The sequence below is a fragment of the Lactuca virosa genome, chromosome 5, assembly GCF_052849685.1.
Source record: "Lactuca virosa cultivar CGN04683 chromosome 5, Lactuca_virosa_CGN04683_v6, whole genome shotgun sequence".
NCBI classification, from domain to species: Eukaryota; Viridiplantae; Streptophyta; class Magnoliopsida; order Asterales; family Asteraceae; genus Lactuca; species Lactuca virosa.
The window spans coordinates 215727182-215751174 of NC_136430.1; the positions used below are offsets into that span (position 1 = coordinate 215727182).

General features: G+C 31.0%; 2 protein-coding genes and 1 long non-coding RNA gene across 4 annotated transcripts; 1 reads left to right on the forward strand and 2 right to left on the reverse strand.

Moving 5' to 3' along the window:
* Positions 1-679: 679 nt before the first annotated feature.
* On the reverse strand, positions 680-5751 carry LOC145115447 (beta-1,3-galactosyltransferase 7-like). 2 transcript variants are annotated; one of them, XM_079051745.1, is made up of 11 exons: positions 5492-5751; positions 5206-5296; positions 5080-5126; positions 4463-4701; positions 4041-4104; positions 3662-3734; positions 3181-3301; positions 2630-2717; positions 2268-2393; positions 1808-1917; positions 680-1075 (listed from the first exon to the last, which is right to left on the reverse strand). In XM_079051745.1, exons 1-11 carry the CDS (start codon positions 5587-5589, stop codon positions 927-929), a joined length of 1206 nt encoding a protein of 401 aa, XP_078907871.1. In that variant the 5' UTR covers positions 5590-5751; the 3' UTR covers positions 680-926. The 2 variants fall into 2 exon arrangements, with proteins under 2 accessions (XP_078907871.1, XP_078907872.1); XM_079051746.1 differs by having other exon boundaries at positions 4463-4692; positions 5492-5749.
* A 5099-nt stretch (positions 5752-10850) lies between these two features.
* LOC145117586 (uncharacterized) lies at positions 10851-15922 on the forward strand. Its single transcript, XM_079053886.1, has 17 exons — positions 10851-10993; positions 12197-12269; positions 12447-12490; positions 12599-12641; positions 12735-12980; positions 13373-13459; positions 13596-13640; positions 13749-13828; positions 14170-14234; positions 14308-14374; positions 14465-14578; positions 14667-14740; positions 14889-14986; positions 15077-15136; positions 15339-15407; positions 15503-15556; positions 15639-15922. Exons 1-17 carry the CDS (start codon positions 10902-10904, stop codon positions 15714-15716), a joined length of 1389 nt encoding a protein of 462 aa, XP_078910012.1. The 5' UTR covers positions 10851-10901; the 3' UTR covers positions 15717-15922.
* On the reverse strand, positions 14376-14982 carry LOC145117587 (uncharacterized). Its single transcript, XR_013712714.1, has 2 exons — positions 14870-14982; positions 14376-14571 (listed from the first exon to the last, which is right to left on the reverse strand). It is a non-coding gene; the product is annotated as an uncharacterized LOC145117587 (long non-coding RNA).
* Positions 15923-23993: the final 8071 nt, after the last annotated feature.

Consider the following 23993-nt stretch of genomic DNA (forward strand, 5'->3'; position numbering starts at 1 on the left):
TAGGTTAAGTGGGGTCCCCTAGAATTGGGGGCCCTAAGCAAGGGCTTAGTTAACTTAAAGGTAAGGCCGGCCCTGCACCTTTTATCTTCATCTTCATAGTATGATAAAAAAAACACCACAACTTAGGCTCGTGGGCATGGTCGGCGGCGGATGAAGCCTGTCACAGAGGTTTTGGTCATCTAATCACAACACTATTCCACCAACACCATGATGTTGTTTACATGTGGAGAGAGAGAGAGAGAGAGAGAGAGAGAGAGAGAGAGAGAGAGAGACTTCTTCTCTCTCCCTTGTAGCCGTCTGTAAACCACCTTATGCCACACTAAGACTATGAAAGGTTGGGACTGTGTTCACACCTGGGTGCCACGTCACTCTTAAGCTACTCTTGTAGTTAGCCACCCTCGATGGCCTTAAGAGAAAAAAAATAGATGTAAGGAGTCAAACTCCCATCACCCAACTAAAGTAAAAGCAGGCATAAGCCAAAACACCATGTGTGTTAAAAGATGCTACATTACTATTATAAACAATACTTTAAGTTACTATCCAAGACATGTGGATAAATGTAAGGGATATATAATTGGAGCATTTCAACTCCATAAATGGTGTAGTTTTGGATTGGAGAATTCTAACTCCATAAACGCACGGGTTGAAGATGCCCAAATATTACCACAACAGTTTCAAGAGTATCAAATTCGCCCCAAATTCATTAAACAAATCGTTTGCTCCTATTTCTTGAATTATATATAACAAATAGTGATACAACTAAATGTTTTGCACCACTATCTAACCAAAATTTTTGCTTTCTTTTTCTGCAACATTATATATTTGTTGTATAAGTAAAGGCGTATTAGCACACAAGATAAACGTTACAGAAAATCGGATCTCATCATATTTCGCTCTAACTGATTTAAGCATAATTTGTTATATTTTCAATATTGTGCATTCCAAAGAGCTGCGGGATCTTCACCACATCTTTTGTGAACATCTTTGAGTCTTTCAACTGAACGACAAATTCCACTGCAACTCCAATCGAATGATGCAATGCATACGTTACCCGCTTCTGCCTTCCATTCACAATCTATATCAATTCAAATCATTTTAGCATCAAATTTATAACATAAATTAAAAAAATAATAATAATAATAATTAATGTAAACGATGCGTTTTTTGTGGCTTGTACAATTTTTAATTTAAGTATTCGGTTTGTTTATAGTTTACATGTTACAGAACCGGGTTTTAATCTAATTTTTGTAATTTTAATGACTTGTAATGATGGTTGTTTTTTTATGAATATTTAACTACTTCATTTGCAAATTTGTAGTAATTAATACAAATAAACCATATTTGTAAATTTAACAAGCTTTATTTTAAAGATTATGTTTGCTTACAATTTAGAAAATGTAAGTATTTAAGTATTCCTTTTGTATAATTCTTTTTTTATGTACATCATGATAAATTAATAGTTTTTAGATTAAAAAGAGGCCAGTTCAGATTAGTTAGACTGGAGCAATATTGGTTCTACCCGATTTTAACTTTTTTGGTAATTTTTATAAATCTTGTAACTTGTTTGTTTCTTATATTTATTTAAATACGTCGCTTGTAAATTTGTAATTGTTTATATAAACGATGCATGTAAATTTACAATTTTTAGTTTAGGCATTTGTTTATTCAAAATTCATATATATATATATATATATATATATATATATATATATATATATATATATATATATATATATATATATATATATATATATATATATATATATTTGTAAATTATAATAATGTTTATTTGAGATAGAGGACATACCAGGAGGGGTCCCACAGCACATGTTGCGATCATCAATGTGCTCAACATCGAGACCAATAAACCAAGCACCAAGTGACACGTCTTCATTAGCAAATTTATGCAAAATGGGCCTAAAAACATTATATTAAAATTGTTAAGGTTTATCATTTATGAAGAACCATGATTATACTCCATGTTTGACTTTTGGAGTCAAACAAACCACTTTTAAACTTGAGGTTATGATATGTATATGTTTTTGATATTCGATATAAAACTTAAACCTAATTTAATCGCACCAATTTTACAAAAGAAAAAATAAAAAATATGTAAAGGAATTTCATGAATTTTGGTTTTGAAAAAGTATTACATTTGTGATTTGACTAAATTTACCCTGATTTACTTTTTCCCAAGTGTGCCAAATATTTTTTAAACATCATTATTAAAATTATAAAAGTAAATAAATAAATAAACAGGGGCTTACTGATTGGTGGAGATGTATGCAGCTAAATCATTAGAAATGGCATAAATCTGACCAGTTGCATGCCTAAAATATTTATTTCCTTCCTCTCCAAATTTCCAGTATTCAGGTTCATGGTATTTCACATTCCTACACAATAAAAATAATAATATAAACAATGCAATTTTTATATTTTTTATTCATCAAGCTAGAAGACTGATGGATTTGAATGTAAGAAGGTGTTTGGAATATGAATAAAAGTTGTATAATATAATCTCTAAGCTTTTCTTTAGCAATGGAATGTTTGTTTTTTAAAATTTTAAAATATAGAACGAGGGTATTTTGGTCTTTTAATAAAAAAAATAGAAAGAATGGAAATGAATTACTTTTGGGAGAGAACAGGCCCGGATTTCATACACCCTGTGTACACTCTCTGTTTTGACTGATATCTTCCAAGAGTTGTAGCTAACATGCCTGCATCAAAATTTTATTCAAAATTATCAAAATTCACATTTACATCAAAAAAAATTAACGATTATAATTTATAAGCAACACTTTTATGTAAAAAAACGGGTCAACTTGACAAATAATTTATAGATAAGAGTCAAATAGGTAAAACTAAAAACTTTAGCTAAAAAAGAAACCGGCTCAAAAAAATTGGACTAATATTCTTTATCGATTTAGTCACCGAACTATTATTATTATAATAATAATAATCATAAAAAAATAGTTAAGTGGCTAAATCGATAAAATGGTGAAATTAAGTTATGAGAAAAAGTTTTTTTTTAGAAGTCAAAAATAGTATAATGGTTGAATCACTATAGAAGATAGTAAAGTGGCTAAATCAACAAAGGGTCCAAAAACAAAATGAAAACTTTTGCAATTCTCATGCAATGAGAGAAATTATTAAAAAAAAAAAAAGTAGAGAAAAACATACCAAGATTGACATGGACATCATCATCCACCTTGACATAAAACTTTGCATCCCATTTGGCAAATGCAGTAGAAAAGAATATGCGCGTTTTAGCAGTCAATTCATGATACCCTTCAACATGTTCCTATGACAAAAGATTATGCAAAACCAATTATTACTCGTGTATTTTGATTTAGTCTTAGAAGATCTTGTTTCTTTTTTACTTAATCTTAACATGACATAATTGGATAAGGTTATATATGAGTGTTGCTTTTTTGACTTAGTACAGAAAGAACAACTTAATAGAGAAAGTCAGAAAAAGGAGATACTCCCATTAACTCATATTAAGTCCTAACTTTTTTCTAAGTTTGTTCTCATTTAACATGTTTCTTCCATTTTCCAAGTGTGTTGTGATTTTCTCAAATATTTTTTAAACATCATTTATCTCGACAAAAGTTTATGTGAAGAAACATGTGATTAGAATAAAAAAGAAACATTTTCTTACAAGCCTAAAGAAATCTTTATGTTGAGCTTCTTCAGAGTCAATGGCTCGATCTAGAATGCTTTTAGATGTCGCACTGCAAAAGAATAAAATAAAAAATAAAAAATGAATAGAAATTGAGTTAGATAACTTGAATTACTATAAACGGTCAATGTTTGACTTTTAGGAGTCAAATTAGCTATATGGGCAAAATACAAAAAAGCACATGAATTTTTCACCATTTTATCGATTTAGCCACTAAACTATCTTCTTCGGTAATTAAATCATATTATATAACTAATGTCAAAATATCAAATATTACCAATTGGTCACTACATTCATAGGGAAAAACATTACTCCAAATAAATAAACATATGCAATAAAAAAGAAAAAAGAAGGTTACCTATGGCCAATCATGAATCGGACAACAATACCCTTTTCCTTCTCAAGTTGAAGTAGCTTTTCGCCTGTAGTCAAACAACAAAAATTCAAGTAGTTTAAGGAAAAAAAGACATTAGGCCCCATTGAACCAAATTGTTGTCAAAGGGACAAAAATTGCAAATGGTGGAACATGAACTTGCTCTTGATCTCTCGTCTGTTCAAAAGACATGAATGCCCTCATCATCACAAGTACCTTTAGGAAGCTTATTTATTTAAGTTCACTCTGCGTGCGTTTGTTAGACAAGAGGACAAGTTTTCTAGGGCTATTTTTGATGGTGATGATGAGGAGGGTATTTACGTCTTTTTGCACGTATGAGAGATCAAGAACAAACGGAGCCTTAAGGAAAAAGAAATAGTATATAAAGTGACTATAGAGAGCATTACCCCTAGGCATCCATGTTTCCCTAATCGAATCACGTCTCCTTCTACTACTAAAAGCAGTGTTAATCCCAATAACCATAAACGCCTTTTTCCTTCTCTCAATCTTGTCTTCAACTTCAACTTCAACTGTCTTTGTCTTATTAGAAATCAAATTATCATCTTTCACTTCTTTGGATGAATTTTGATTGCTTGGGAGCTCCAATTTCAGCTCTGAAATCGAGTTTCCTAGTGACCTATTAGACCTCCAAGAATCCAACAAATTAAATTCCAACACCTATTTATGTGTGTATTATTATAAAGTGATTTTATCACCATTCAAACAAATCATGATCTTGTAAATTCAAATAAAAAGGTCATTGGGTTAAATGCAAGTAATAGCAATGTACTTCTATTGATTTGTTTATTATATCATCCCACTTTAATTTCTTCCTATCACAACATTGTATTTCCAAAAAAAACTACCAGATTATAGCAATGTCATCCAAAAAGGAGCAATTAATACATTCCTACATTTTGGATCTATAATTCTTCATCCTATAACTTACAAGAGAAATGATCAATACTCCACATTATTAAAACAACACCTAGATAGAGCAACGAGTAGAAAAGAAAGTACTCACTGGATTGCTTGTTGGGTTTTATGAACTTCTCCCAGTAGATCATTCTCCTGAAACAAAAACCCACGAAGAACACCTCAAATTAATAAACCCACAAAGAATCTATAATCATGTAAGGTGAGCAAAAACCTTGTTTGTTATACAATCATCGGTGACGAATTGTGTCTCTTGTTCTTTCCGCCTCATGATCCTCCCATCGGATTCAATTGGATCCCACACCCTAAAATTAGTCAAAACCAGAGATTAAAGAAGCAAAAGGATCCGATTCTAAATTAATTGTTGTTCAGCAACCGACTTCAATCAAAATTACAAAATCCCATAAACAATAACAGCACCGATCAAATGGGTTTTCGTAAGATCGTTACTGGAAAACCCAAATTCAGTTTCGATTTCACGAAACAGACAACACATATACCTGTTTGTAAAGAGCATGCCAAGGACGAAACTGAAGATGCTGAAAATGATAATCCATTTAGGTGATACTTTCCCTCCTCCGGTTCGGTTGTTCTTCATGTTCTCTTCTTCGCGCGTAAATTTAGAGAGAGAGATTGAGGCATGGAAAGTCGTGGTCTTTGTGAAGTATACATATATGCGAAACGGAGAAACGTAGGTTACAGAAGTCAAGCTGTTTAGATTTGAATTTATGGTCAAAATGTGGACAAACTACACCTCTTCGTTTCAGTGAAATTGTCAAATTGTAGTTGGAATGCAGATGTCGATGTTTGGTAGTTTGTTAAATTACATTTTTAGTCCTTACAATTGTATTTTGATCAATGTAGTCCTCCATTTTTTTTTCTCTTACAGAAACAGTATACATGTGATTTAACATTTATTTAGAGGTTCAATACTCGATTTGACCAATAAACCGACAAGGCCTAAGATCGGAATCAATTATGCGTAAGTCTAGGTTTTTTTTTTTTTTTTTTTTCTAAAACAACTATTATTTCAATTTGGTTGACATATTATATTTTAAAAAATTTCAATTTTTTGTTGGTAGGCTAATTTTATGTAAAATCATATAGCCTAACCTAAAGTTAAAACAAATTGAATTGGTTTAGATTTGTTCAATTTTTTGGTTTATTTTTTTATTATTATTTGTCTTCTTTTTTGGTAGTTCATCTAGATCCAATATGAACCCAAGTTGATGGAATGTATGTATCTTATTACATGTTTCTTTTACTGATTTCTATTATTTTAATATCCGTATAATATAGAATTTAATTAGATGATATATAATTGAAACACAAGAAAAAATAAATTGAACTATTTATATATCTTTCAAATAAGTAATATGTACTTAGATAGATGTTTCATTTAATTAATTTTTAAATGTATATTTCTATTCCTAGGAAGATCAAACCTTCAATTTAGTGGTTGATGGCAGCTTTTCAACATTCTTGATAACACTCTCCCACAGACTTTTTGATCCGACAAACTATATAATATCATTGTAAAATTTATTTTCTAACTTGAGAAATATAAAATGTATATGTCAAATGATATATTTAATATCTGTCTCACGTTTTGGGTGTTCAACAAAGTATTTGTAGTTTTGAAGAAGACCAACACGATTCATGAGGCAAGATAAAAGTTTATAAAAGTATAAGGACAATGATGCATTTCCTAAATAACAAGGACCACGAACAGCTATTGGAAAAAGGTTATGCCCATCATAAATGCTATATTCTTATTTTACATTTTACATGTCTCTTTCATGCTTCTTGTCACACATTCCACGTGTCCTCAAATCGCTATCATTTAATAATTTGTATGTCACAGACTCACAGTGTTGCATATAATGAAAGATTCAAAACAAGGTATAAATTATATTTTTATTAAATAGAAAGAAACGGAAAAAAAACATCGATGATTGTAAACTTAAAAAATAACAGTCAATAATTTATTTTTAACACTTTGTCGATTATTATTCTTTCCTTTTTTTTTCAAAGTTTGTGACTAAATTTTTATCTTACTAAGAACTATATTTCCATAACATTTTTCTTAACTTCATCAACTAAAAGTTATAAGAAAGTATCATAAAGATATCTCTAAAACCCTAAACCACTTATTCATCTTTATATTTTTATACAAAGATTTCCTAACCATGTTTTAATATCAATATTCCATATAAGTATCAGATTCATGGGGTATTTTTTTTCGGACTAATATTATAAAAGCCCTAAATTTTTAACCCGTAACTTGAAAAAGCCCTAATATTTTTTTTGTTATGGCCACAACTTTCTCGCATAATTATCACTCTAGCCCATTTATGGTTAACTTGGTTAATTTTTTTGCAAAATCAGTCCCAAAAGTTCAAATTTGGTCCCTGAGGTTTGCAAAAAATTACACCATATGATGTTTTAACTTTACTTTTCGTTTTTTGTATACTTTATTTATTTTCGGTTTTTTTATAAATATATATACATTTTTTATTTTCGTTTTTGTATATACTTTATTTATTTTCATTTTTTAACTTTATTTTTCATCAATTTGATTTTTTTTACCTTTTTACCTTCTTTTTTTTTCTATTTTATAGTGTATATATTGAGTATATTAGAGGTTTTTTTTAGTTTTTTTTTTCATATTTCTTTTCGTATTATATTTTAATTTTTTCATCTTTTTTTTTATTTTTTTCTTATTTGTTTTTATTTTTTTGTATTTTTAACTTTTTATTGACCTTTTTCAAAAAATATAAAATGTATTAATATATTAGATTATATTACAATTTATATAATTTATAGTTTTTGTAATTTTTTTTATTTTTATTCAAGTAAATAAATTTGTTATGTTTATATTTGTAATTTCGGTCCAACTTATTTTCTTTTACTTTTTTTTTTCTTTAGTGCTATTATATTTATGTTACGAAAAAATGAAAAAAAAATTAGCTTGTTTATTGAGAATTAGTGTTTCAATTTGTTATATAACTTGGAAATTAAATCATATTTTTATATGTGATATCAATAGTTTAAATTCAAGATAATATTTTTCAATTTGATAATAGACTAAAAGAAAAAAAAAATAATAATAATAAGCGGTCTCTATAAAAAAACTTGTTATAGTAATGTATATTAAATTCGAGTTCGTTTACTTGAATCAAAATAAATAAAAACATTAGAAAAACCATAAATAACTAAGATAGAAAAAAATAGAAAACAAAATATATAAAAGGTAAAAAAATCAAATTGTTGAAAAATAAAGTTAAAAAATAAAAATAAATAAAGTATATAAAAAAAGAAAATAAAAAATGTATATATATTTATAAAAAACTCGAAAATAAATAAAGTATACAAAAAATGAAAAATAAAGTTAAAAAACCATGTGGTGTAATTTTTGCAAACCTCAGGGACTAAATTTGAACTTTTTAGGACTGATTTTGCAAAAAATTTAACCAGGTTAATCATGAAACTCGTTAAGTGGGCTAGAGTAATAATCCTGCGAGAAAGTTGTGGCCATAGCAATAATAAAAAAAATATTAAGACTTTTTCCAATTACGCGTTAAAAATTTAGGACTTTTATAATATTAGTCATTTTTTTTCTTGTTATGTCATGTATAGATTAAAAAGTTGTATAAATAGTAATATTTGTCTATAGAAAATATATGTTTTTCTTCGATACCGAATAAATTACTAAATAATGAATTCATTTTTAAATTTGAACAAAATAAAAATATTTACCTATTCAAACCATATATATCAACTATAATATAAAAGAGTTGGAATGGAATAAATAAATAAATAAATAAAAAGTTGACCTATAATAATGATATAATACATAGTTTTTTCATAAGCATTGGAATGAAATAAATAAACAAATAAATAAAAAGTTGACCTATAATAATGATATAATACATAGTTTTTTCAGAAGCATAGAGAAAGTTTAAATAATGATATTGTAAGAAGAGATAAACTATTTTTAAGAAGTCAAACACAATGACTTATTGGAACTCCTTTTGTGAGAAAATATCATTTTAAGAGCTTTTTATGTACCAAACATTCTTTTTAATGTTGATTTTTAAAAAATCTAATTAATTTCAAAACACAATCCCAAACATCCTCTCAGTTAACTCAAACAACTCATTAAATAAAAAAATAGATGAATTTTTTATTTAAAAAATTATTTAATCCATATAAAATATAACACCTATATAGTATAAAACTATAAATCAGTAAAACATATTTTATGTAAGAGAAATTAAATATCCTGCTACATTTTGTTCCTATAAATATTCCTATCCAATTAAATGATAATATGTGTCACATTTAATGCTCATTTAATGATATATAAGTATACTAAAATGACACATGTCATCATTTAATTGGATATGAGGATTTGTAGAAATAAAAGTAAGAGGATATTTATTTTTTCTTTTATCTAACTAAAAGAAAAGGCTACGAATGCTATAGCTAGGGGTGAGCAGAAACGGGTACCCGCCTTAATTGTCTGGAACCGGAACTGGAACCGGAACCGGCGATTCTTGGAATGTAGGAACCGGAACCGGAACCGGTTACAACGGTTTTTCAGATTTTGGAACCGGTCCCGGAACCGCCGGAACCGGTTCCGGTACCGGGTACCCGGTTGTTTTTTATATTTTTTATAAAAATTGACGATTACGACGTAAATAAAAAAAACTATTAAATGTTATAAACATTGACGATGAAAACTTTAATTTACAAAGAAAGATAAACAAAAGTTTGAGGTAATTTAAACAAACAGAATATATATGTCAACGTTTTACAAACTAATAAAAAAAAGAAGACAAAGAAACAGTGATTTGAATTTGATAGCAAAAAAAATATTTAAAAGTTCTGTGATTCAATGTTCAAATTTAAAAGACAGGATATTAAATATCCGAATTTCCACTCCAATTAGCTCGTAACTTATTATATGTTATAAAGGCTTAACATGCTAATAGGTTTCATGCAATTTCGTTTTTAGAGGTGCAGAATGCAAATTAACACATTAGTTTTAATGTATGGCAATGTCTAATTGTAGTCAAGAATGAACAATTCATCCTATATATATATATATATATATATATATATATATATATATATATATATATATATATATATATATATACAAACCGGTTCCGTCGGGTACCCGACGGGTAGCGGTTCCGAAAAAATAAAAACCGGAACCGGAACCGCTTAAGGCGGTTCCACAATTTTAGGAACCGGAACCGGAACCGCCTTAGGCGGTTCCGGTTCCAGAACTGGCGGTTCCGATACGGTTCCGGTTTCAAAAGCGGGTACCCTGTTCCGGTGCTCACCCCTAGCTATAGCCAAATACTACAGGCCCGGCCCAATAACTACAACGCGGTTCCGGTTCCAGAACTGGCGGTTCCGATGCGGTTCCGGTTCCAGAACTGGCGGTTCCGATGCGGTTCCGGTTCCAAAAGCGGGTACCCTGTTCCGGTGCTCACCCCTAGCTATAGCCAAATACTACAGGCCCGGCCCAATAACTACAACGCTGTTTCGGTTCCAGAACTGGCGGTTCCGATGCGGTTCCGGTTCCAAAAGCGGGTACCCTGTTCCGGTGCTCACCCCTAGCTATAGCCAAATACTACAGGCCCGGCCCAATAACTACAACGCGGTTCCGGTTCGAGAACTGGCGGTTCCGATGCGGTTCCGGTTTCAAAAGCGGGTACCCTGTTCCGGTGCTCACCCCTAGCTATAGCCAAATACTACAGGCCCGGCCCAATAACTACAACGACCAAAGGATTCAAAGAAAGAGGCCCATCTAGAACCGGTTTCAAGTTTCAACCCATCTGTTATTCGCCGCTAAACTGTTCACTGTTTCTTTCATCAAACTCCAGAAAAACAAATATGTCTAACAGCGACGAAGAACTTCGCCGGAGGAAGTACGAAGAAGCCCTAGAAGTCAAATCTCTTAGGCGCATCATCTCCGCCTACCTCAAGTAATTCCATTTCATATTGTTTATCCATGTTCAATTTGTTGATTGCATGTTTAAATTACTTAGCTAATCGAATAGTTGAAGTTCCATTATTTGTTTTATTTGAGTGTAGCGTTGTAGTACAGAAGAATTGAATTGGCTTGAATTGCATAAAAAATCAAGTTACTTAATTATTTTTGCTGTAAACTGTCTGTTTGGTCTTTTGACTCGATAATTGCTCGTAGTATCTAGTTTGGTTAAGTTTATTTAGGATTCTAGTATGATCAATCTCTTCTGATTTAGGGTTAAATAGTTGTTGTTGTTGTTGATGCACTTTTGCTATATTCTTTGTATTTTTGGTAATGCTATCAGTTTGGTGCATTTTTAAGTATACCATTAATGTGAAAATTATTGATGGGATCCAAAAACGAAGTGGACATTGATATGAACATTAATACATTTTTAGGAACAAGCCTTTTTCTTTTTGCTCTATGTGTATATGTCTATACACTGGCCAAAGAAAGGAAACTTCATTAGAGAAGATTGTACATTGATGAAGAGTAATAGGTTCAAGATCAAGAGATAACTTTGCTCATTTCTCATGAATACTGATCATGCAGTACCTAATTTTACTTACTATATTGATTTTTTCCGAGGGGGTGCTTGATTTTCTTTCTTATTTAGGCATTGTACTTCACTAATTTGAAAAACATACCCAATTATAGTACTTTCATTGTTTTTTACTAGGACATTATACTCTGAAAAAGCTCTCCAGTTTAGCAGTGAAAATTTCTTTATGTTTGGATGATAATGTTATAATTGGGTAGTTTTTACATACTACAATGTTATAAACTTGTAATAGGAAATAAAGGAAGTAGGATGCTATAGTAAACAAATCAATGGAAATAAGTTGCTATTTCTTGCATTTAACCTAAAAAGAAACAATACCTTCAGGAATATTTGAGAACTTAAATAAATATTGAGATGAGATGAGTCATTTGGAGGCACTTTAGTAATTTTGATCTGCAAAGTTGATACTAAAGATACATATCACCATTAAAACTAATGCTTAGTATCACATTACCAAAAAAATTCCCTCTTCATGAATTGAGGCTGTTACTTTTAGAGGGAATAATATAGAAAAGCACTTGTACTTTCAAAGATTTATTGATGTAGCCACTTAATTATTATCTGTAGTGATTAAACCTTTATTTTTGATTTATGCAGTTACCCTGAGGCTGCAGAGGAGGATGTGAAAAGATATGAGAGATCTTTCAGAAGGCTTCCAGTGGCTCACAAGGTGCCCTTTTATTTTCATTAACTAAAACCCTAAGTCAACACATGAAACACATAATCTTGTGGAAGTCAAACACCTCTTATAGATTATCGAATATGTCAAATACACACAAAATTATGAAATGTATAGGCACAATTGAATATTTGAATATAGTTTACCATTTCTTTTAATCTTTTTCAGGCTCATTTGGCACATCTTCCTTTAAAATATCAAAAACTGAGACGGTATTTATAAATCTGAAACTTTTAAATTTTTATTAATATGAATATATGACCATAAGTTTACTGTTTTTTTTTTTAAATCTTTAATTAGTTCCCTTTTAACTTTTGCAGGTGTATCTCAAAGAACACCTTTTTCATTTTTGAAATGCTAAAGGTAATGTTATCTGGACCTAATCTTTAACTACTTATGACTTGTATTATTATCTTTTGCTTTTGATAGGTTTTTGACAAATAATTGTTTTTTCAGGCATTTGAGCCTCCTGTTGATATGAGCCAAGATGATGAAACTTGTGAACATCTGGATGATGATGATGGTTCATGTGACCATCATCATCATCATCATCATCATCACTCAGGGGATAGGGATCCATGTGCTTGTGAATCGGCTTCAGTAAGTGGAAGACCACATTCTTGCACAACAGACACTCATAAAGATGGATGCGATAATATTACAGATGTCAAGAATCAGGAACTTTTTGATTCCAACAAGGATGTGAGTGTTTACTTTTATTCTTTTGTTTTTAAAAAAAAAAAAAACTTTTTGATATTTCTTACTAGACATTGAAATATCCGCATTCTACTTTACTTTCTTTCTTTTATGAGATTCTACTTTAAATTTTTTATCCAATTAGGCAATTATAGCAATAACATCCGAATACAAAGCAATTTTCATTGCTATAAACATGTAAAAATCTCAAAATATAATGTCATAATAAAAATAAAATGGAAAGTACAATGTTGAAATAGGTAAAATTTTCAAATTACAATGCCTTAATATGAAAAAAAAAATATATGAATAAAAAAAATGAAAGTACATTGCATTTAGCCCTTTGTTGATTCCCAGTTATATGTTGATATGATATTATTTTTGTCTCTTATTTTCAGATTTTATCTGTTCCTCATGAATCTGAATCCCCTGATAGGTTAGATTCAATGCCACATTTCCATGTTCCTCTAGTGGATGTTGACAAGGTATAATTCTTCTTCCTTTTTTTCTTTTTTCTTTTTTAAAAGCTTGCCTCATTTTTTTAGATTTATGTAGTTACAAATTAACATGATTGACATGAGAATATCTATCTGAAACAACTTTTTTTTGTGCAATTATCAGGTTCGATGTGTCATCAGGAATATTGTCAGAGACTGGGCTACTGAGGTACCTCAGACTGTTTTTTATAGGGTTGTTTTCAATAATGAGGACTAGAAGGGCATTTACGTCTTTTGCACATAATTGCTTATTTATTTATTTATTGTGTAAGCACAGGGGCAGAAGGAACGAGAGCAATGTTATGGGCCTATTCTTGAAGAGCTTAAACGCCATTTCCCTAACATTAGTAAAGAAAGGTAATTACATAATTTTTTCATTCCTTTCATGTAAAAAAAAACACACAATTAACAAAATGTAAGGAATAATCAGATTCTTTCAAAGAATGGTTGATTCCATTGTATCAGACAAAAACAAAGACAAACTTTATTTCATTTCAATGAAATTAGCCATTCCATTCCATTCCATTCCTTCCATAATTACATCATACCAAATATAAACTCTTTTTTTCCTTCAATCATATGGTAGAATTTTTATCTCCTGATATCTCATTTCATGGATACATATCTGAAAACTGAGTTTCATCATCATCATCATCATCATCATCATCATCATCATCAATTCATCATCATCTTTGTAGCCCTCCAACATGTCTAGTTCCAGGAGCTGGATTAGGAAGACTGGCCTTGGAAATTTCATGTCTTGGTATGCATTTTATTTGTTTATTTTTTTTTCATTATTTCTAATACAACATAACATATTTTTAACTTGTATACAGGTTTTGTAAGTCAAGGAAATGAATTTTCCTACTACATGATGATCTGTTCAAGTTTTATTCTCAATCAGTATGATTTCTTGTTTTATATTTTCACAACATTTTAAATTTCATTACTCCTGTTCATATCAACTTATTTATAAATCTTTTTTGTTTTCAGGACTCAGGTTATAGGGGAATGGACTATTCATCCATGGATTCACAGCAACTGTAACTCATTATCTGATTCTGATCAGCTTCGTGCAGTTTCCATCCCAGATATTCATCCTGCAAGGTAATCATTTTTGCTTATGAGTTTCTTTTTTCTTTTTTCTTTTTTAAAAAAAATCCCTTGAAATTTATTTGTTTATTTTTGGTGACAGTGCAGGGATCACAGAAGGTTTTTCTATGTGTGGTGGGGACTTTGTTGAAGTATATAGTGACCCAAGTCAAGTAGGTATGATATAAATATAATAGCAAACACAAAACTTCATTCAGTCTTCTTCTTCTTTATTTTCATTTCATGATTCATGTTTTGCAATTCATTGTAAAAATATTTCACTTGAAACACAAATAATAAATAAACCTTTTTATGGCTATTGCAGGAGCTTGGGATTCAGTTGTAACTTGCTTCTTCCTTGATACAGCACACAATATTGTTGAATACATTGAAATCATCTCAAAAATTCTTAAAGAAGGGGGAGTAAGTACTAAGTACTTCACTTGGTTTCTCTCATCAAATATTTATACCCCAAATTGCACGTTTCTCTCATTATTATTTACTTATTGCCAGGTGTGGATAAATTTGGGTCCCCTACTCTATCACTTTGCAGATGTTTATGGTCAAGATGATGTAAGTATCTCTTTTTATATATATATATATATATATATATATATATATATATATATATATATATATATATATATATATATATTGTTGATCGGTTGTAGTTTTTATAATATTTATGTAAAAAAGTAATGGTTTAGTGGTTTAACTGTTATAATGATGAAAATTACATTGTGCTTTTTCTGTCTTTTTACCTTTTGAAAACCAGGAAATGTCAGTTGAGTTAAGTTTGGAAGATGTGAAAAGGGTCGCAATCAATTATGGATTTGAATTGGAGGTTAAATGCTTTTCCCCTTTTATCATTTTATTAATATTCAATGCTGGAATTTAAAAAAAAAAATAATAATAATGGTTTTATGTTTTGGGGAGTAGGTAGAGAAAACCATTGAAACAACATATACTACAAATCCCAAAGCAATGATGCAAGTAAGTATTTTTTATTTATTTATTTTTTTTATTTAAACTAGTTTTTGTAGAGAGTTATGACATTTCTTATTTGCATTTGTAGAATCATTATTTTTCAGCATTTTGGACAATGAGAAAGAAATCATCGACCACAAGTATACAAGAGGGCATGGATGAATGATTCAACACGGATATCATATACATGGATCAACATAAATCATGTTTTTTTTTCTCTATTTTAACAACATGTGAATGAACCTTTTTGAAGGGTTTCTCAACATTTTCTTAATCTCCTAAAAATGGATTTGAAATTGATAACTTGTGTTTGTTGATGACATAAAATAAACTTTATGTTAAGATAATAATAATCGATGTGTTTGTTATAAAGTTGAATGTCTAGGATGTAGAAGATCGAGAACATATTGATTTTGGTGAACTATTTTAAACATCAAGATAAAAATCATGTATGATTTATGAGTTGGAATAAAAAAACATATTTATATTTACTATAATACAACATAAACTTGTCAGGATCATAATCCTATATTAGATTGTTTTTCCCTTAACAAGATGGTGACCATAACCATGTAATTTATATCAGGTAAGTATATTCACAAAAGAATTGAGCTTCAAACTTCAAATTTCAAAACATTATGGTTCTAAGTTTCCAACTTGGATAGAAACATGCAAAACATGAAAAGTCCAATATATCCATTCACAAGTAATAAAACGTTTAAAACACAAATGCTAAGTTTTGAAATTAAAACAAAATCTATAAATATATGTATCTAATCTAACTTAACAAATTATGCATCACTTTGAACTTGGGCACACAATCCCGGGATCAACAATATCTTCGGCAACAAGAAGATCATCTAGAAACCATATATCTAGGGATGAGCATATGGACCGGGGACCGGCCGAAACCGGTCCCGGAACCGAAACTGGTACTGGAACTGGAACCCGATGGAATCGGTCGGGCCGGGACCGATACTATAATTTCGTCAATTTTTGGAACCGGGACCTGGTAAGAACCGGTCGTTGGAACCGGTCCAAAACCGGAACTGGACCGTATAACTCACTCAAATTTTGAAAGTTGCATAACTCACTCAATTTAACTTTTTTTGACCTGAATCTTTTTCCTACATGTAGATTATGATTTGTAGTTAAGTTTAGACTATAAAAACGTTTGATTTGGTTAAAAATTGAATGAGTTACAAGCCCCGTAAGGGTGTCAAATCAGAATTTTTTTTATGTTTCAACAATTAAATCTAATCTGACTTTGTTGTTCAAATGTGTATAACTCACTCAATTTAACTTTTTTTAACCTGAATCTTTTTTCCTACATGTAGATTAGGATTTGTAGTTAAGTTTAGACTATAAAACGCTTGATTTGGTTAAAAAATTGAATGAGTTACAAGTCCCGTAAGGAAGCGTGTCAAATCAGAATTTTTTATGTTTCAGCAATTAAATGTAATCTGACTTTGTTGTTCAAATGTGCATAACTCACTCAATTTAACTTGTTTTGACCTGAATCCTTTTCCTAAATGTAGATTAGGATTTTTGGTTAAGTTTAGACTATAAAAACGCTTGATTTGGTTAAAAATTGAATAAGTTACAAGCCCTGTAAGGAAGGGTGTCAAATCAGAATTTTTTTATGTTTCAACAATTTAACGTAAATCTGACTTTGTTGTTCAAATGTGCATAACTCACTCAATTTAACTTGTTTTAACCTGAATTTTTTTTCCTACATGTAGATTAGGATTTCTAGTTAAGTTTAGACTATAAAAACGCTTGATTTGGTTACAAATTGAATGAGTTACAAGTCCCGCAAGGAAGGGTGTCAAAGCAGAATTTTTTTATGTTTCAGCAATTAAACGTAATCTGACTTTGTTGTTCAAATGTGCATAACTCACTCAATTTAAGTTTTTTTGACCTAATTCTTTTTCCTAAACTTAGTTTAGGTTTTGTAGTTAAGTTTAGACTATAAAAACGCTTGATTTGGTTAAAAATTGAATGAGTTACAAGCTCCACAAGGAAACGTGTCAAATCAGACCGGTTCCAAAATCGAAAACCCGGCAAAAACCGGACCCGGAACCGGAACCGGTAGAACCGTCGGGCCGGTTCGGTTCTTGATTTTGGCCTAAATCCGGTTCCCGGGTCCGGTCCGGGTCGAGCCGGGGCCGGTTCCGGCTGGGTTGGTCCGTTTGCTCATGCCTACATATATCCAATTTGGAACAGTTTCCAATGGCACCGACGAAGGCGAATGCAAAAAATAACATTGAAAATCATATACCTAATTTGGAGCCGAAAGAGAACCACTTTCATACAACAAAAATCTAATTAGTGACAAGAATCATAAAAGCTTAAGTGAATATTTGATTGAAATGAATTAACTCATAATCATCATACATTAAATACATATCTAATTGATATGGCTTAATAATTCTAATTCCTAGTCACTACAACTTAATAGATTATCATTGAACATATATGATAAGTATCCAATGATCAAATTTGAGTTTCTTCTTGTCAAAATTTAAGGTTGGTTTTATTTTTATAGCTTTCATTTCAAAAGTTCACCAAATCCTAAAAATTTCATTATTTTGGGATGCACATCAAAATTATTTGGAAAACAAATATCCCTATGTCCCTCGGGCCAACAAAATTTTTTCGGAAAACAAATATCCCTATGTCCCTCGGGCCAACAAAAAATTTCCAAAGTCTTGGTTCCCTCCGACCTATTTAGAAGGAGGTGTTTAGTGTGCCAATAATTAAATAATTAAATTTTATACTGATAAAAATATTATATTTACAAAGAAAAGTAAATATGAAAAACAAATAAAAGATATATATATATATATATATATATATATATATATATATATATATATATATATATATATATATATATATATATATATATTTGCAATTTCTATATTTAAAAAAATAATCATGGTCAAGTCTCTCTTACATATTCATAATTTTTGCGGCATAATTAGAGAAATGCAGAGCAACTAAAGTTCCGAGACCACCAATTCCAATGCAAAGACAAGATCATCGCCTTTAGATCTAATCTTGTCTAGATTTCTCCAGGGATAACAAGCTCTGTAAATACAGAGGAAACTTCCACCTACCATCGCATAAGCTTATTGTCGACCGAAAAATGAGCTGCGGAGTAATATTTTGCAGAAAAAACCGACGGGTTTCAAGTTTACAACCGCATTTGCAATTGAAGTGAGAACCAACTGAGTTCTGTTGCCGGCGGATGAAATTTTGGGTTAATAAACGGGAAAATACCACTAATAAACAAAAAAAGGGGGCAAATTTCAAAATTTAGTCATAAAAATTACTTTTCCACTTATAGACATGCATTCCGCGGAGGGCCCTCTGCGGACCTCCGCGGATCGATATTACCTCCGCGGAGAGGGGTATTTTTGTCATTTGCCCGTCTTCTTTTTGACAAAATCGGACCCTCCTCTTTGGTCCCCCCACTGGTCCCCCGATTCCTCTTTGACAAAGACGGTTCTCCGCATCGACTTACCACCAAAGATTCCGGCGACACCGAAGATTCTGGCGACCACGATAGCAAATGACGTCATTTTCCGACGTCCAAACCGGCGACCAGGACTTTGATTACGACGTCATTCCGGCAGTAATGGAGGACAATCTCCCCAATATTTTGAGCGACGGTTTAGGATCCCGGGTATTTCTCACATTCCTTTTTTTGGATTAATGTTGTATATGTATGAAATTTGTTGAAAACCGATTATATTAAACTGAATAAATAGGCAAAATTAAAAAATTTAGATAGCAAAAAATGGAGTTCGACAGGTGGGTTCCGGAATGGTGATTTCCAGCAAAGCATTCAAATCCCTTGATATTTCATTAGGCCTCCAAACCTTGGAACGAGTTTTTCCCATAATCTCATGCAATATAGTACCCATGACTTTTTTATTAGCATGCTTATGATTAGGGTGTATCTGTAATGACGAACATGTGTGCACGTTGTTGAAACTCCTGATTTCAAATTCATCAGTGGGAACAATGCGTTTTGCATATAAATGCCAACTACAGTTCTCAATTTCACAATATACATCATAACGATTTTTGTTAGAATGTTTGGTCTTAAACTGAAACTTTTCTCTGGTAGCTTTAAGACTCAAAGCAAATATTAGTTGTTGTTTGTTATCATACGTTTGACGAATAAACATATCATCATTTGGACCTAAACTATGAAATGGTCCGGGTTCAACAATAGGATCACGACAATCAGGTATGGGAGGCATACCGTAAAATATGTCTGAAGCTTTTTTCCCGTGTGTGAACTCATCTTCTGACCAGCCTTCATTTGACTCTTCACCATCTGACAAAGTTTTGTCACCCAGTCTTCCAAACTCATATAAATTTTCTTCTTCAACTGTATTCACTGCAATAGTTTCTTGTTCTGGACACTCTTCAACATTATCAGATACAATGTTTTCAACATTATCAGATACAATGTTTTCAACATTGTATGGTACAATCTTCTCAACCGCTTCTGTTGGTTTGACCCATCCCTCAAACACCTCCAAATACAAATGCACAATCTCCTTCTTTTCAGAAATTACATTTCTGAGTTGATGAACATCTGCTTCGTCTACAATATTCATAACATACCCATGAACCGGGTGTTGAAATGACAATGATATATTACTATGGAACAAATTAGCCTTACTTTTGACCAAATCAAACAATATTCGACGATCAAAGTTTGGCGGAAACAGTATACCTAAGTTGTTAAACTTAGGTCTAACGTAGGTGTTAACCCCATTACTTATCTGCCAAAAACCCCCGGTACATAGAATAACAAAACTCATCTTTCTTTTGGAAAATAAATTAGTAACACTAGACAAATTTGATCGCAAATGGAGATAAGAAAATGAAAAAACAACATTTGTATCAAAAAATCCGTCAAAAAACGTTCCAACCATTCATTCCGCGGAGTCATTAATCTCTCCGCGGAGCTCCTCGCCACTGGCTCTGCGGAAGGATTAAAACCCCAGCCAACCATCCCCTCCGCGGAGGGGTTAATGTCTCCGCAGAGGACCCCGCGGAGCAATTTTGTAAACAATAAAAAATTGTCACTTTATTAGATTCCGCGGTGGAAACAACGCTCCGCGGAGGTCCGCAGAGGGTCCTCCGCAGAATGTGTGTCTATAAGTGGAAAAGTCATTTTTTATGACTAAATTTTGAAATTGGCCCCCTTTTTTTGTCTATTAGCGGTATTTTCCCTTAATGAAGAGTTTCTTTTTGTGATATATGGATTTAAAGTTTATAAAGGTAAGAAAACGTTTTGAGCTTTCAAATAATTGTTATCGGGCTCGCATTTGTTGGGCTAATTATATAAGATCCATGATGTTTAACGTTTTATTTATTTATTTTTTTTAAATCACCATATAAAATTTTAAATATCATAAAAATAATATAATTTAAAATTTATGCAGTTTAATCTTGAATTTTTTTATGATTTAAATTTTGTTAAATAAAAATACTTTATTTAAGTTGTTACACAATACAAAACCAACTTATAGTGTTTTTTATTATTTGTAAAATTGTTTTGATAATTTTAGTGAAAAAGTTGAAATACTTAAAAAAAAAAAGTTGAGAAAATGTCATGCAGTACAATCATCTTTTTGGTTTTTTCAATTGCAATTTCTATACGTACACCCCCAATGTTGTGTATCCCCTACATATGAGTGTAATAGTACTTGAACACCACTTAATAAGACATTATATGTGAATGAATAGGATACTTATAGCACAATCATTTTCGATTTGATCACTAAAGTGTTTTTTTGCCCAGTAAATAAAGGAGTCATCTGGTTTCATACATACATGGGATGCCGCATCACAACTCTTACTTTAGTGAATGAGTCATCTGGTCACTATTACTTTCCTATACGACACTGACATGGGCTCCATGTGTCTTTTTTAATTATATTTTATATTAATATAACCCAAGGTGCAGGAGATGTAAGATTCATTTGGGTCATTGATTTACCTCCGGTCTAATCCAATTAGATTCACGAGCCATCTTTTCCTTAAGATTTATTTGGTACCAAAAAACAAGCAATGACGATTCCATACAACTCTTACATTTCTAATCGAAGCTTAAACTGATTGATGATGATGATACCTGATGAAGTTACAACACTTGAGTTCATTAGGAAACACCTTCTTGACGAATTTGAATCCTTTCTTTTCGATTTAACTTATATCTCTAACTTCAACTCCGATTACCATTGCTCGATTTCCAGCTCTCACTATAATTCTTCGTGTTCCATAACTTCTACTTTATCTGCTTTCTCCAATCATTCCATTGATTACCATTTGAAGTGTGGCTCGTGCTATCAAATTTTCTGAAATTGAAGTAACCAAACACGAAATAACAGATACGATATTCACAAAACCTATTGAACGATTTGTTAGAAGGGGAGAAGAGAGGAGATATAGAGGCATCAGGTAGAGACCATGGGGAAGTTTACAACTCCTTAAAGAATAAAATCATCATTGATGGCAAATTGGACCACCACTCACCCGACTCACGAACGGAATCTAGCAACACCACAAACAATTCAATTTTTCGGATCAAACATCTAGAAGTCTTCTATTGAAATGACAACATCTTATCAGAGAATAAAGAGATGAGGTCTAATGTGATGCTCGTTAGAGTTTTTAACAAACCGAAGACGTCTTTCTCTAAAACCACTAGCGCCAAGAATGAATCTAACGTCGACGACCTGCTCTGCCGTAAGGATGATAAAAAGGGTTTTGTTCAATTTTATAAAAACATGAAGAAGACTGATGATGAGGTTCAAGATAACAAGGCGAGCCTCAACATTCTATTTGAGGTTGCGTCGTTGAAGAAGACTGATGATGGACGCCAGAAAAAAGAAAAGTACAGAGAACATGATTTAGGTTTCTTAACGAGAGCAAGAGGCAGTGTGACCAAGGTTAGAGAAGAAGGGAGAAAAAAGTATGGCTATCGAAATTGTACCACGGAAAACCAACCAACACGCTACCAACCGAACCAAGAAAATTGGTAACCAACATATTTGGTAGCCAACATGTTTGGTTGGTAGTACCGTACCAATTGAACAATCTTGGTACGGTAATGGTATAAAATTTTGAATACCACGATAATACCGTACCAACCAATTCATATATATATATATATATATATATATATATATATATATATATATATATATATATATATATATATATATATATATATATATATATATATATAAACGAAATCGTATATATCAATTGTCAATTGTGTTTAGTGTTTACAATTTTAAGAACATTATATAAGTTATTTGGTTGCATTAGTTGATAGTTATTACCATGTTAAAACACAAAATTGAAACGTTACTTTAGGGTTACTTCAATAGAATTCTTTTGTAAATTAAAAGAACTATATAACTAATTTTTTTACTAAACTTCAAAATTAACCGATGTATTTGTTTATTTTAAAATCTTACAATAGAAAATTAAAAGAAGTCGGTATATAACATTACCAATTTGTACCAACCAAACTTGTTGGTAGCCAAATATATTGGTACCAAGTATACTTGATACGGTACCGGTAGAAAACTTTTTATACCACTTATAGTTGGTACGATACACGGTTTAAGGAAAAAAGAATTGATACCGTACCAATTCCACCCCTAGAAGAAATTGTTGACTTATCTTGGTTTTTTATTCCACATTTATTTATTTTTTAAAATTATAAAAAAAACTAAAATAATCAATTTATCCATGTGGAATGAAGGTGGAGTTTTTCATTTCAAAATCACTCGGAAATAAAGGGTATATACCCTATTTTAATATGTAAATGTTAAGTTTAGACATTTATTGTGCAAAAAAAATAACTTTAATTATTAATTCGGGACAAAGTCAATAGTTTATTATGCCATAGCATCAAAAAATATTTTTGTATTTACAACGGGTCTTTAAACAAAATTTATTTGCTTTGATTATGTTCTTATGATCACTTGTATTTGGATGATAATGTTATAATTAAGTATGAAGATGTTATAATAAACAAAAGCGAAATATCCAAAAAAAATCCTAATATTTTGAGAATTTTTTTTTAATAAAGTTCTAAATTTATTTTTTTAAATAGAACAGGCCCACTATTTAACAATGGTTTTGGGATTTCATGGTTATTGGAAATGTGTTTGATTAATTAAAAATGAAATTTTTTTTTTGAAAATTTGGGTTGTTACAAGTTGGTATCAGAGCATTAGTTTGAGGGATTCAGGCACACTATCGGGTGTGTTAGGGCTCAAACTAAGGAAATGATAAAATTGTTTTCAAAAATAACATAAAAGGGTTTTAAAAGAAATGAAAAGATGAGAGTGCAACGCGCGTGATCAGCCAAGACAAGTAAGTAGTTTCCCAATGTGTT